Genomic DNA, 14,277 nt, shown 5'->3' with positions numbered 1-14,277 from the left:
CCTTTCTTAAACAAAAAAAGAAATAGACTGTCTATTAGCTCAGCGAAAGGCGATCTTCCATAGTGTACAATCGGAAGAAAATGCTCCACTCGTAGGCAGCTAGGCCTATATGTTTACACGAATGATGAACTACTGCTAGAATACACTTGGCACCCGAGATTACAGCATTCCCCGCAGCCATCTTAGCTTGCAAACGTAAGCCCAACATTTATTCTCCTTGAAGGCATCAGAAGCTGAGAAACACCGATCTAATAGTTTTGCAACCCTTGATTTCGCGTCATGTTTCACCAATGTCACCAGTGTACTTTTTTTTTGCCCTCCTTTGTAAGGCTTTATCTTTTAGTGCAGGTATCTGGTAACCTTAGGTGTCTTATATGTCAATAAGTAACTTTATTATCTGCAGACGCACACATCATTTGTCAGTGATGAGATCAGTGAGAGGGCCGAAATGTTTAGTTGAATGAGTTCGTGTTTTTGGGCAATGGCGCAGCTAGGAATTTTGGAGGCGGGGGGGGGGGGGGGGCGCTCTTTAGGGGGCCCCTGCATTTTGACATCATGTTATTGATATAATGTACTTAATAAATATATGTCTAATGTGTGGAATACATGTCACTGAACTGGCATGACAAGAGATCCTGTAAACACCTTAATGACAGTGGGACCAAAGAGTTTAATCTTTCTGTTCTATCCTTCATGGAGAGGAGTCGAGAGAGTCAACCACTTTATCCAGAGCTGATGTAACTGTGGTATAAACCTTGTCATTTTGATTTTCCTTTACACCAATGTTCACAATCAATGATTTGAAAGGAATAAATTGCAATCTTCTACTCCAATTTTGTCAAAAGTGTCATAATCATTTTTTGCAGGCATGTAGGCTCATTACTTTGTATAAAGGTCATTAAACATCATTATTATGAATAGACAATAATTATAAAAGAATCAGAAGTAAAAAAAAATATATATTATTTATATTTTTATTTATCAGTTCACTGATACTTTTTTTTTTTCTTTTAAAAAGGCATTCATTATCAATAACAAGAAATATTTTTGTGATTAAAGTTGGCAGTCATTTATTTGTATTTTGAACGTAGAGTTTTGATTTTCTTAACTTCTTTATATAATACCTGTGCTTGAACTGTGGAATAAAAACAAAATATGGTTTCAATATACGTTTCTATAATTTTTAAGATATATTATTTGTTTTAATTAGTACCGGTAACAGAAATATAGATGTTAAAGTGGTTCTTAAAAAAACAAAAACAACTAACAATAATTACTTCCAACAGTAAAAGAATATTGTTCCACAAAGCATTGTTCTAACAAAAGAATGATGTGAATTAAGTACTGGTATAACTGTTATCTTTCTATTATCGGTACTTGAGGCATTTGCTACATGTTCTTGGAATAGAGCTATATGCTTTTTCAGTTTATATTAACTTTGTGCTCACATATCAGTAACTTCTGTTATAAAAATTGCATGGTCCTACAAATTATCTCACACTGTAAAGTATATTTAGATACAGAAATGCAAATACACCATGAAACTAGTTATGAATTCAGACAGGCTAGATTTTGCTTCAAGTCAACAAGAAGTATTATACCTGTTCTTTTTCTTGCAAGTAAGCACATTATTTTGAAGGTGTGATATCAAATTATTTTTTAAATCTTACCATATGGATCAAAATGTAAAAATTCTAATTTATCTCCAGTCTTTGGCCGTTGTCTGAATACTTTATGGCCAGTTCCAGCCAAGCTTTCAAGCATCACAACCATTATTCTGAAGAAAACAAATATATCTGGATTATGTTCTAAACAAAAAAAATGTATCTGGATTATGTTCTGAACACAACACAAAATGTGTCTGGATTATGTTACATATTTTCACACTTTTGGTATACCGTACTAATGTAGAACAAGTATGACTTTTTTTTTTTTCTTATCAAGGACCCAGTATCTAAAGTCAACTAAAATTGTAGGTTTACAGAAACAGAATTTTTTAATTGAATTCTTTAATTTACAGATTTAGGTTTAAACAAATATCTTTCACATTTTAAAAAAAAAAATTACACTGGGGTTTGCCTTAAACTAAAAAAAAAAAAAAAAAAAAAAACTGCTAAGTATTGAGTTCTAATTTTAGCTATTTGTATGGCTAGCTTGAAAGCTAATTTATGAATTAAAATATTTTACTATAAATTTGTTCTCAAATTTTCTAAAAACAGTTTTCTACTACATTCATTTATTCTTGGACATCTTTGTCAGAAATATTAGCATTCATGTATGAATACTAAAATAAGTTCAATCCCCAGAAAAATATGTGAGAATTCTATACTCAATTTTTTATTTTTAGTTTTACAAATGTGCTCTTTATACATACAATATGGTAATTACCAAATGAAGTACTATAAATACTCACTTTCCTGCAGACGTGGACATTATGGTTGCCTTATAGAAAACAATTACATAACAAGGATAAAACTGGAATAAAAAATAAAAAAAACACATTATAAATCATAATGATTACATAAGTTAGCCTAAATGTCAAATGAAGGCCTATCTTTTTCTACTTTTATTATGTCTTAAATGTAGGGGTGCATCAGATAGTCGCTATGGCTTCTGCTGAATATTCAGGTTTTTTTCACTGTTCGGCGATATTCGGCGCCGGTCGAATATCACTGCTGAATAGTTGGCCGAATAGTAAAAAGTACACCTATTTAATATGCATAAAGTGGACCTTGTTCCAATAATGTCTGTTGTAGAATGTAATAATGTTTACATTAAAGTAAAATAATATGCTTAAAAATAGAGCCTATATGAATATGCACCAAACTTCGTTAATTATAAAGACAAGGCGTGTTAATATAAATAGAAATGAAACTGTACATCATAAATGCACTTTACATACAGAGCAGCAATGGCAGGCACATTTTTTCATTTTGTCTTGACCTTTGAGTGGGTTAGTTAACATGTAAAGATTCCTTGACAAAGTCACGCTCACCAGACATCTGTCTAGCTGTGCAGGTATATCTACAGAGGTAGAGATGAACAACTCCCACCCCTTTTTTATTTGTTTAGTCCATCACATTGAGTTTATTGATAGACATTTGACCACAAGTTAAATACGAAGGACATAGGTCTAATGTCAGTGTATTGACACTCTCTAAAGGTCACACCTTTTGAGGGCACTGAGTTTGTTTACTTGGTAGTATATCTTTATTAAGGGGCTGGACTATAAGCCACACCTCTACACCTCTAAAGAAAAATAATTTTCCTTAAGTTAAGTGTTCTATAACTATATTGCAGCACTGTAGTTCACACGATAATATGCAAAATTACGTATTAATTGTTTTAAATTTTGTCCAACTTATATGCATACTAAATAGATTTTTTCTCTTTGAAAAAAAAGTAAACATTTTTTTTCGTTTAAATGTAGTATGTATATGACAGAACTTACTAAATTTAGAAATACAAATGTAAAAAAATTTTTTTTGACAAAAAAATCAAAAACCGTTTGCATAAATGTGTTAAAAATATGGCAAATAGTCATCTCCCCTACTAAAGAGCCTACAGTGTTTATTACTATAAATAGTGAATAGTTGTAAAAGTGGTGTATTTTTATGAAAAAACTGCTTGCATAAGTGATTAGATTTTTCGCTTTTAGAAAAGAAAAAAGTAGCCGTTGCCTCAGAACTTTAAATGGACTAAAATATTATGATGTCGGATTTTCAATATCTTTTCTAGTTTACGAGATCTAAACTGGACGGACATTCCACACAAAACTAATAGCGTCTTTTCCCCTTTCGGGGGGCGCTAAAAATACTATCCTGTGAACCCCTACTTAAATGTAATTTTAAGATACAGTAACTTGGCTCACATGGCCAAGAGCCTAATTCATGTTGGTTTGGAGCTTTGCACACACTAATAGATTTTGTACTTTTGTTTCACCTGAATACCGTTAGGATACCACAAAAGACGGAGAAGAAAAGATGTTGCAAATTATGTTCATCAGCCAGAAGAATGTCAAGGTTTCTTAGAAAATTATTTTTAAGTTGCTCTTACAATGTGAGGTTGGTATTGTTATAATCCTAGTGGCAGACTGAAAACGTTAATGTGTGTGTGGCCTACTGACACACATGATTCAGGCCAATCACACAGGTCAAGGGCTGTTGAACAAGTGACATTACTGCTAATGCGGGAAGTGTGGTCGAGAGGCCAAGTGCGCTTGAACTTGGCTTGTCTTGGCTACTTAGAAGGGGGCTCGAGGTTCGACACCCGACTCGGGCAAAGTTGTGTTTACTGAGTGCCTAAAGGCAGCACAGAAAACAAACTCCTAGATACCCCCTCCCACTGGTCCACAAATGAGATTGGACCAAAGCACTCTGAGCATGCTATAAGCATGAAAGTAGCGCTATATAAAAGCTATAAATATATAATGCACGCAATATGACCAATGTTATGGTCATGTGACCAAAAAGCCTTGACAGATGAGAGACAGTGTGTTAGAAAGAGAGTATAGTCCAGGACAGCAAGCAGTAAGGATATTGTGCTACAAAGTGAGTCCTTGAAAATGTAGCTGTACAAGTCTAGAAGTAGACAGAGAAAGACTTGTAGTGTTTTGTAGGCAGTTCTATTGTGTTAAAGCATTTGAATTTAATGTAGCCAATTGTGTTGTATTGGCTTTTCATGTATTTGTCATTAAACCGCCACATTGTTACTTGAAGCCCTTGTTGTCAAGTTCTTGTGTTAGATGTGCTGTGTTGTGTTTAGCAGTGTTTACAGAAGGCCTGATTAGGAGAGAACGTAACAGTAAGCTACCAGTTTCTAGAGCTTCTTGTCATTACTAGAGTTTTCTTTGAAAGATTGTTCTCATAAAAGATTCTTCACACACAATAAAAATGTATCTAAGACAGCTTGAGGGTATCAACAATGCAAGAAGAAGTCAATTATTTTAGTGGCTTTTTCTGTGAAATTATCATCATATTGACAGTCATATGCAGTTGGCAGTAGGTATAGAGTCTTTACAAGGGACTGTCTAACAATGCTTTATGCTTTTCTGGCTGGAAAATTCTTAATTTAAACCCGTGAAAGGCTTCAGGAGTCAGCCTAGAGGAAAAATCAGGAACAGGCAACCTTTAGGTAGCTTTTACTAGATTTATCTACATCTATATATTTTTGTCTTCAGTCATATCATCAGAATCATCTAGACAGACTAAAAATATAGATCTTATAGAGTCTAGAGTTCTATACAATGAGCTAGCCCCAGTGTTCAAAATACTCTTTCAGGCTTCACTTAACCAGGGCAGAGTACCAAAGGACTGGAAAGAAGCTAATGTCACCCCCCTATTTAAAAAAAGGAGAAAAATCTGACCCAGGAAACTACAGACCAGTATCACTTACCAGCATCACATGTAAAATCCTAGAACACATAATATTTAGCAACATCATAAACCACTTAGACAAACATAATGTCCTCACACCATACCAACATGGCTTTAGGAAATATAGATCATGTGAAACACAACTAATAGGACTAATTGATGATTTTTCAAAAGGTTTAGATAAAAGTGAACAAATAAATGCTATCTTACTAGATTTTTCTAAGGCTTTTGACAAAGTTCACCACCATAGTTTGCTTAAAAAATTAAAATATTTCGGCATTAATGGTCCACTGCATCAGTGGATTAAAGATTTTCTGATAGGGAGAGAACAAACTGTAATAATAAATGGCTCTAAAGTCTAAATCAACACCGATAACAGTAAACTCAGGTGTACCTCAAGAACAGTCTTGGGTCCACTACTATTTTTAATTTACATAATATAAATGATTTACCAAATTGCATTACTTCAGGAACAAAAGTCAGATTATTTGCAGACGATTGCATAATATATAGAACAATAAAAACAACACAAGACACAGATATTTTACAAAGAGAATTAGATGAATTACAGAAATGGGAATCAAATTGGAGCATGTCTTTCCACCCAGAAAAATGTCAGTTGTTAAGAGTAACAAAAAAACTAAAACAAATTAATTCCTATTATCTTATTCATGGCAAACCAGTAACACAGACTAAAAATGCAAAATACCTAGGTGTTATAATAAATGAAAAACTGTCATGGAATCCACATATTGATGAAACTACAAAAAAATCAAACAAAGCATTAGGATTTATCAAAAGAAATTTCTATATAAATCAAATAAGAACATAAAACTAAAATGTTATTTAACCTTGGTTAGGCCAAATAATAGAATATGCATCCTCCGTTTGGGACCCCTCAACTCAAGAAAACATTAAGAAACAAAATAGAGCAGTGAGATTCATAACAAACGAATATTCACACTTGACTAGAGTGACACCTTTAGTAAAATCACTAAATTTAGAAAGCCTTCAGGACAGAAGGCTCAAAAGTAAAGTAGCAATCATACATAAAACACTGAACCATAATCTTCAAATATAAAAACAAAATTTAATAAAATACTCTGAAAGACACAAAGATAAAGGCACATTCCTCATCCCATATGCTAGGACAAATTTGTACAAATACTCCTTCTTCCCTAGTGCTATTAGAGCATGGAATGGGTTGCCTGAGCTAGCCAGGAAAACCAGTGACTTGGCAGAATTTAAGTCATTGGTTAATATGCATGACTAAATGCATGACGCGTAGGACGTAATCATCTTCTTTTTTGAAGTAACGTCTGTATTATATAAGATAAGAAGATACAAGAGTCATAGTAGTTGATTCTTTGTCTATGACTGTATTATAGATCTACTGACCTAGTCAATGTTGAGATCTAGATATATATCTAAAAATCTAATATACAATGAGTATGATGAGATCTACAATGACTTTATTTATCTAATAAAATAATTTGTAAGTCAAAATAATTTTCATTTGACAACTAACTAGAGTTACCGTAACTATACTCTATAGTCTAGATTTAGATCTAGATTCTAGATTAGTTATCTAAATATAAAACATAATGATAATTAGACTAAATCTAGAATCTAATAAAGTCTAGCGGCTAGGGCCTAATTTTTTACCTAATAACTTTTTGTCTTCTTTTATAATTTATAATTATAGATCAACAACTTACTACAAGGCTAATAAGGGCATGAAATTGATGAATTGCAAATATTAATATTATTATTAATCTTAATGATAAAATTTTACAAAAATTGTGCCATATCACGGTAGAATCTATATAGATCTACGATCTGATCTACTCTTATTTGTTATTAGAGTTAGAGTCTAAATATTAATTAATTAATGCCCTAACTAGGTCTAGAGGCTAGATTCTAGACTCTACTGACTACTGTCTAGAGTGTAGGCCTAGATCTATGCCTATAATATAGGCTATATTGCCTATATCTATATCTAGAATAATCTAGAATCTAGATCTACATAGATTCATAGATCTAGAATCTAGAGTCTATATATATATTATATTAATTTCTAGTTATTAAATAGATCTAGAACTAGTTAGTAGATCTATGATTATGAGTAAGTTTTTTAAGTAGATCTAGACTCTAGACCTAGATGCCTAGCTAGATCTAGATCTAGCAGCATTCTAGCTAAGTAACGGCTAGTACTAAGTCTACTAAAGTACTAACTAGATCTAGATCTAAATCTAAGACTAAGTCACTAAGTACTAAAGTAGTGATGATAGTAATGTCTAGTAATCATTAGTAATGATACTCAAACTCAGAAATAGATCATCATCTAGATCTAGATCTAGTAAAATAGAATTTACAACGTACTTAAAAAGATTTCTGAGTCTGATTTCGTTATCAAGACCTAGATGACCAGAAAGTCTAGATCTATACTTACCAAATGATAGATCTAGTCCTAGAGTCTAGATATAGGTCTAGACTCTCTAGTATTAATAAGTCTCAACTCTTTTCAAATTACGAGTTTTCTACTTTCGTTTTATCGCAAGGACATTCCTCTAAATGCCGAAACATTGTTTTCAGTTGAAGACACTGGCCAGTTTTCTCAACAACCCATTTAGTGCGGTATGAAAGGAAGTTTCCGAACATCAACGAAATGTCCCGACTGCCACGTTAGCACCTCATCCTGTTGTTGCTGGCGATGTCGTGACACGAAACAACACTGTTTAGGTCTAGATTACTTAATTAGATATCAAGATCTAATCTAGATCTAGATTTATTTCCTAAAGAAAATGGAAATGTCACCATATGTTATTTTACTGTTGGTATTTTCATGTGTTTTCAATGTAGAAGCTATTCGATTTCTTCTGGGATCTAATCAAAGAAAGTGCCTTCGCGAAGAGATACACAAAAATGTTTTGGTTACCGGCGAATACGAGGTTCAAGATAATGGACAAAGGGCTGATCTGACAGTAAGTTTCCATGTACCGGTATTTTTAATTTTATTTGAGAGGTCGATCTAATCTAGACGACTAGACTGTATGTTACTATGTAGACTTGTATGTTGACTTGTGGACTAGAATTTTCATGTCATACATTGAGTGATACATAGACTCTAGATGATACAATGATAGATTCTATCTAGATCTAGAATTAGATCTAATCTAGGTCTAAGTCTAAGACAGTCTAAGTTCTTAACAACTGTAACTGTTACTACACTACACTAGTCAGTAGTCTAGAGACGAGTAGTAGAGTACTACTAGAATCTACTAAACTAGTGACTAGAGATAGTAGAGTCATAGACTAGAGTGTCACTAGACTTCACTAGATGACTAGAGTCACTAGATCTAGATCTAATTATTCTAATCTAGACTTGACTACTTTTATTTAGGACCATTTTTTGACTAATTTTTTTTTTAAATTGAGTATTATTGTCATTGACAATATTGAATATTCACACACACACATATTATTTATTATAATAATTAATATTATTTATATATTATATATAATATCTAGATTTAGATCTAAATGTCTAGGCCTAGATATCTATTATAAGATCTATAGATTTATAATAATTTATATTATTGTAAATTTGTATATATATATAAATTTTGATGCCCACTAGATCTAATATTCTAATAGAATAGAGGAATTTAAAAAAAAAAGTAAAATCAGAAGCACCAGACAATTATTTCACGATCAAAAATTAGATAAAAAACAATTACCCTTTTATATTATAATTATAATAAAAAATCCATCACTAACATAACGTCATAAGACAGATGTGTTCAATAATCCATGAATTTCACAAAAATATTATTAAATTAAAACAGAAAGATGTGTCAAAAAGTAATGATTAGTAATGTGTATATTTTTTATTTATTATTATTAACATGTAGATTTTTAACTCTACTAGTTTTCTTTTAAATATTTATATTATGCCTTTTAATTGAGCTCTCTCCCAGAACCTAGCTCTTCTGTCAAAGTTTATATTTTAATCTGTACTTGACAAAAATAATTACTAACAAAAATTCATTTATTTCAAATCAGTTTAAAAATATTTTTTAGTTTTCATTAAAAGAAAATACTGAAATAAAAAATTTAAGCAATCATAATATATTTAATATATTATATATATATGTTTTGTTGTTCTCTTATCCTTTGGCTGTTGAATCAATAACATTTATTATTATTGGAGTAGACCTGCGTTTGTAGCGGATCCACAGCATCGGTAACACTCTTGAGCCCAGATCTAGAGTTGATTATATATATTATATAGACCCAGATCTAGTCTAGATATCATCTCTATTGTCATATTGATCTAGATTTAGATGATTTAGATTGTAGATCTAATCATGACATCTAGATCTAATATTATATATATATATATATGACAAAATAGTGGATCGCGTAAGTCACCATAAGTGTTACGCATTCTGGTGCCAAAATACGCATTTTGACCATCAGCGTTATGCATTGGGACTTTTTTTTTTTGGTAGGCAGGTCTGATTATTAAGGTTATCTTTCTTACTGTATTTGGGAAAATGAAAGGTATATATATAATATTATCAATTTAATAATATGTTGATGAGCTTATTGGTTAAGCCTTCTGCTAAATATTGCTAGACCTTTCTTTTTTTATTCTCTTTATTTCAACAGAAAAATGAAGACAGATCCAGAACTGATATTTATGATAATAGAACTGAATCAGTATATATTTATGATTATACTCATTGTAAATTTGAAAAAAAAGTATAATTTGACAATTAATTTTCCTTCTAAAAATTTCCTCAAATTTTGACATGAAAAAGTGCTACAAAGTTCAATTTTATTTTCTGTGCCAACGTAACAATCCTAGATATTAGAGTTATGTATCACTGAGCTTGCTTTTCCTGGTAGGAAAATCTTCAGTGTAAAATTAAAATTTAACATAAAACATCTAGATTTTATGTTAGTTTCCAATGAATTATAATTCATAAATATCAATTAGTTTCCAATCTTCGAAAGCCATAGTTTTGGCATTTAGTTTAATTTAGATGTCTCATGATATATTTCTTTGAAACTATAGTATTCAGGATGAGCTTTTATGTGTCTACAGACAAAAGCTCAATTCCATAGACATTACACTTTAATCTGTGCAGTGAATGTGCTCTGTCATCTAAATTTACTAAATATCTTATCATTGCTAGCATCTAGGCTACCAGCTAAACATCTCCTTAATCTGTCATCTTCTTCAATTAGTTTTGATTTTAAAACACCACTCATTCTTGATTAAAGTAAACAGGAGGTTCCACTATAATGTTTTATTAAATATTATGTCTTGGAACAACGTTGTTTTTTTTTTTTTTGTTGTTGTTGTTTTTTTGTGTAGAATCTAATTTGACTAGTACAAGTATAGATCAGTTGGAATGAATATGAGAATAACTGGAAGTGTGCACGTTTTAGAGAGGGCAGTTGACAGTGTGTGGTGTAAGTGAAAACAGAGTCTGATGTTCATTGGGACAGAGTTTTTTGGTGCTTGATGTACATTTAATCAAGTTACAGCAGGACCCTGATGTTGGTGAGGTACTAGTCTTAATGGACAAAGTTACTACTAGCTGTATTATAATATAGGAACTCTGTCACAATATCATTGACACAAGCTGAGAGAAGAGGCTACCTATAATTTCATGATCAATATGGACAAAAAATGTGTTAACCATATTTATTCCATTGGCAATTCAACCATTAATATTTGCATCTCATGCCCTTGTGTGAAAGAAGACAAAAAGTTACTTAGTATGTATTATATCTAATAGTTAAATGATTTTGATTATATTTATAATTTGTTTTGCTGGGTTTTTTTTTTTCTTATATGACATTAATACAGTCATTTTTTTCTCCAGGTGACAGACTCAAGAGGTCATATTTTATACTCTAAGGAGAATGCTGTTAAGGGAAAATTTGCCTTCACCACTGAAGAGTATGACAATTTTGAAGTTTGTTTTGTATCAAAACCCATGGGGGGTATGTCATATTTTTTTTGACTTTGGATTTGATATTAGCATATTATATTATTAATAAATAGATTAAATATTATATTATTAAATATAAAAATAACATTTGCTTTAAGATAAGAATTACAAGGTTACAAAAGACAGTTTGTGTGGAAACACAAACTCAAAATCGGCCCCCGAAGTAAAATGTTTTACATAATTCGGATAATCCTTCAGAGTTGAAGATAGTTTACTTCCTAGTCCAAACCTCCCGCAGGACGACAGGGGATGGGAGCAGGCAGGGTTTGAACTTTCGATCGTCGATAAATCCAAACGACAGTCCAGCGCGCAAACCGCACGACCAGTGGTCCACCCAGGTAGGCTTCAATATTTTCAGAAAGAACATCCGAATGAAATTATATCAAAAACAAATGAGAGATAAGAATGGAGAAAGAAGGTTAACAGATCTTGTGTAGTGCCCCAACCGTCCCGCAGATCAAAGGATACGTGAAAGTGAATGTAAAGTTAGATGTGAACCTGGCCTAACTAGTTTGTGGTCTATAGGGCAGATGATGTAAAGTTCATCTGTTTTTGTGGCCTAAGGTTAACGAGGGTGTCATGTAGCCAGCACAACGACCAACCGCCTTTGCTTTTCCCCAACTAATGTCAGGTACTCATTAGAGCTGGGTAGACTCAGAAGTTGAAAATCCCAGTCTTCACCAGGATTTGAACCCGGGACTCTCGGTTCGAACTAAATAAGTAAATTGTTTTGAAAAGGCTCAATCTCATATTCGAATCCTCAAAAAAAAAAAAAAAAAAAAAATTTCCGCTATATAGAAAAAATGTTCACGAAAATGATGTTTATAAGATTACTATTCGTCTTAAATTAGGTTTAACTTATAATGCATACTAATTAGCTTTTTTTTTTAATAAAAAACTGCTTGCATAATTGATTTTAAAAATTAGAATTTTCGCTTTCAGGAAAAAAAAAAAAAGTAGCCGTTGCATCAGAACTTTGAATGGTCTAAAATATTGTGAAGTCGGATTTTCAATATCTCTTCTAGTTTACGAGATCTAAACGGGACGGACGGACAGACATTTCGCACAAAACTAATAGCGTCTTTTCCCCTTTCGGGGGCCGCTAAAAATGGGTGAAATTTTATATTATATTGGATACTTACTAGTGCAAAATAATTTCAGCTTTAAAAATAACTACCGGTACCTAACGTCTGTGTATATAATTGTGAGCCTTTATATTAATATAGCACAACTTCCCCCTACCCCCACCCAAAAAAAAAAACATCATCAAAAAGACTTTGATAGATTTCTGGCCTGTACTTTACATGATGTGGACAAAGACATAGTAATATGGTTTACAATTATGAAAAAGGTTCTCACATTTTTTTGTTAGAGAAAACCATTAAACACTTTTTTTTTAAAAACATAAAACCTTTGAATTTATTCTCAAGGTGGTGTTGCAGCAGACAGAGAAGTCTTTTTGAATCTCAAGCATGGCATTGAAGCCAAGAATTATGAAGACGTATGTCATTTTTTAACAACTAAAGTTGGTTCATAGTTTCATTCATAATCAAGTTTTTGTTTTTTATTTAATGTTTGTGTCTGCTTGAACAGATTGCGAAGGCTGAAAAGCTGAAACCACTGGAGGTTGAATTGAGAAGATTGGAAGACCTTTCCAAGTCAATTGTTGATGACTTTGCTTACATGAGAGCTCGAGAAGAACAAATGAGGGACACTAATGGTATTGTTGCTTATTGTATTTTGTAATTAATTGTATTATGATTTTTTTTTTTTTTTTATAAGTATTCAGCTTTTTTTTTTTTAATTATATAATCAATTTATCTAGTTTATAAAATGACACTTTAAAGTCATGCAATAATTTTCTTGAGTCCCTAAATTTGATATTTATTGGTTTAGTGACCAGTTTGTAAAGCTATTGGCTGCCAGTTCTAGAGTTTGAAGTTTATTCTTGGCGAAGTGAGGTTATGTGGATTGAGACTACCTGACATTTGTTGAGGAACCCCTCACCCCAGAAATTGCTGGTTGGAGAAATGATCTTGATATCACTTGTTCGGTGGATCACTCAGTCTGGGAGGGAACTTGCTTTGTTCACAGTATAAATGTAGTTTTTTTCTTTTGGTTCCAATGTAGTTTACTTACTTAGAATTGAATCATGTTTTCCTTTCTTGTCGTTCCAACAGAATCGACTCATTCCAGAGTGATGTACTTCAGCTTGTTCTCCATGCTCTGCCTTCTGGGTTTGGCCACATGGCAGGTTCTTTACCTCAGGAGATACTTCAAGGCCAAGAAACTTATTGAATAATGAGCTTACAAACTAGCAGGATACATGAGTGTATGTTGTCAGTGTGAGAGCCCAGTGTTAAATAGTTGTTACATGGTATTGGTTTCTTTAAGCATTTTCTTGTTTTTGTATGTGAGTTTGTGTTGCTTGAGTGTTGATTGTTTGATTTGATGACAAATGTAAGTTACACAATATTTATATATTTGCTTTCTCCCTTTATTTTTACAAGTAATTAGCTAGCATTATTTCCTCACAAAAAATTCTCACCAGTGAGTGTTATTGAATAATATCTGTCATGTTTGTTGATATGAAATAAATAGCAAAACTGTTTGGTTCTAGCTTTGTTGGTGCAGCTGAGTTAGTGGTTTATTAAATAGGTGAGAGTTACTAACATTTCAATATCTTCAATCAATTACTTTATTTATTTTTTATTTCTTTTTATCAGTCATTAAAATGTCTTTAAAAAACAACAACATTGTTTTAGTCATTTATAAGTGTGTTTAATAATATATTTTTTAAATGAATAAAAAACAATATTCACAATAAATAACTTTTATAGTGACTAATTACATGTATCTACTGACATTCAATT

The 14,277-nt window shown here is 32.0% G+C and overlaps 2 protein-coding genes across 5 annotated transcripts; one reads left to right on the top strand and one right to left on the bottom strand.

The window, feature by feature from the left end:
- Nucleotides 1-960: 960 nt before the first annotated feature.
- On the bottom strand, nt 961-7,982 carry LOC106071724 (39S ribosomal protein L33, mitochondrial-like). Of its 3 annotated transcripts, none has more exons than XR_008776927.1 (4): nt 7,828-7,982; nt 2,414-2,475; nt 1,671-1,777; nt 961-1,135 (listed from the first exon to the last, which is right to left on the bottom strand). XR_008776927.1 is itself a non-coding variant. In XM_056023666.1 (4 exons), exons 1-4 carry the CDS (start codon nt 5,440-5,442, stop codon nt 1,071-1,073), a joined length of 282 nt encoding a protein of 93 aa, XP_055879641.1. In that variant the 5' UTR covers nt 5,443-5,524; the 3' UTR covers nt 961-1,070. The 3 variants fall into 3 exon arrangements, 1 of the variants encoding a protein (XP_055879641.1); XR_008776928.1 differs by lacking the exon at nt 7,828-7,982 and adding an exon at nt 7,758-7,780; XM_056023666.1 differs by lacking the exon at nt 7,828-7,982 and adding an exon at nt 5,395-5,524.
- A 48-nt stretch (nt 7,983-8,030) lies between these two features.
- On the top strand, nt 8,031-14,158 carry LOC106062553 (transmembrane emp24 domain-containing protein 10-like). 2 transcript variants are annotated; one of them, XR_008776926.1, is made up of 6 exons: nt 8,031-8,359; nt 11,276-11,396; nt 12,835-12,905; nt 12,998-13,124; nt 13,585-14,032; nt 14,063-14,158. XR_008776926.1 is itself a non-coding variant. In XM_056023665.1 (5 exons), the coding sequence occupies exons 1-5, from the start codon at nt 8,180-8,182 to the stop codon at nt 13,704-13,706; spliced, it is 621 nt and encodes a 206-aa protein (XP_055879640.1). In that variant the 5' UTR covers nt 8,031-8,179; the 3' UTR covers nt 13,707-14,158. The 2 variants fall into 2 exon arrangements, 1 of the variants encoding a protein (XP_055879640.1); XM_056023665.1 differs by having other exon boundaries at nt 13,585-14,158.
- Nucleotides 14,159-14,277: the final 119 nt, after the last annotated feature.

Source organism: Biomphalaria glabrata, chromosome 3 (assembly GCF_947242115.1).
Source record: "Biomphalaria glabrata chromosome 3, xgBioGlab47.1, whole genome shotgun sequence".
Lineage (NCBI taxonomy): Eukaryota > Metazoa > Mollusca > Gastropoda > Planorbidae > Biomphalaria > Biomphalaria glabrata.
This window is presented reverse-complemented; position numbering and strand designations above follow the sequence as displayed.

Coding starts and splice junctions, on each gene's coding strand:
- LOC106071724 (XM_056023666.1), bottom strand. CDS start 5,442: ATGATGTTGCTAAATATTATGTGTTCTAGGATTTTACATGTGATGCTG. Junction 2,476..5,394: donor GGATTTTACATGTGATGCTG/GTAAGTGATACT, acceptor TTTTTATTCCAG/TTTTATCCTTGTTATGTAAT. Junction 1,778..2,413: donor ATGTCCACGTCTGCAGGAAA/GTGAGTATTTAT, acceptor TGTTTTCTTCAG/AATAATGGTTGTGATGCTTG.
- LOC106062553 (XM_056023665.1), top strand. CDS start 8,180: ATGGAAATGTCACCATATGTTATTTTACTGTTGGTATTTTCATGTGTT. Junction 8,360..11,275: donor GACAAAGGGCTGATCTGACA/GTAAGTTTCCAT, acceptor TTTTTTCTCCAG/GTGACAGACTCAAGAGGTCA. Junction 11,397..12,834: donor TGTATCAAAACCCATGGGGG/GTATGTCATATT, acceptor TTTATTCTCAAG/GTGGTGTTGCAGCAGACAGA.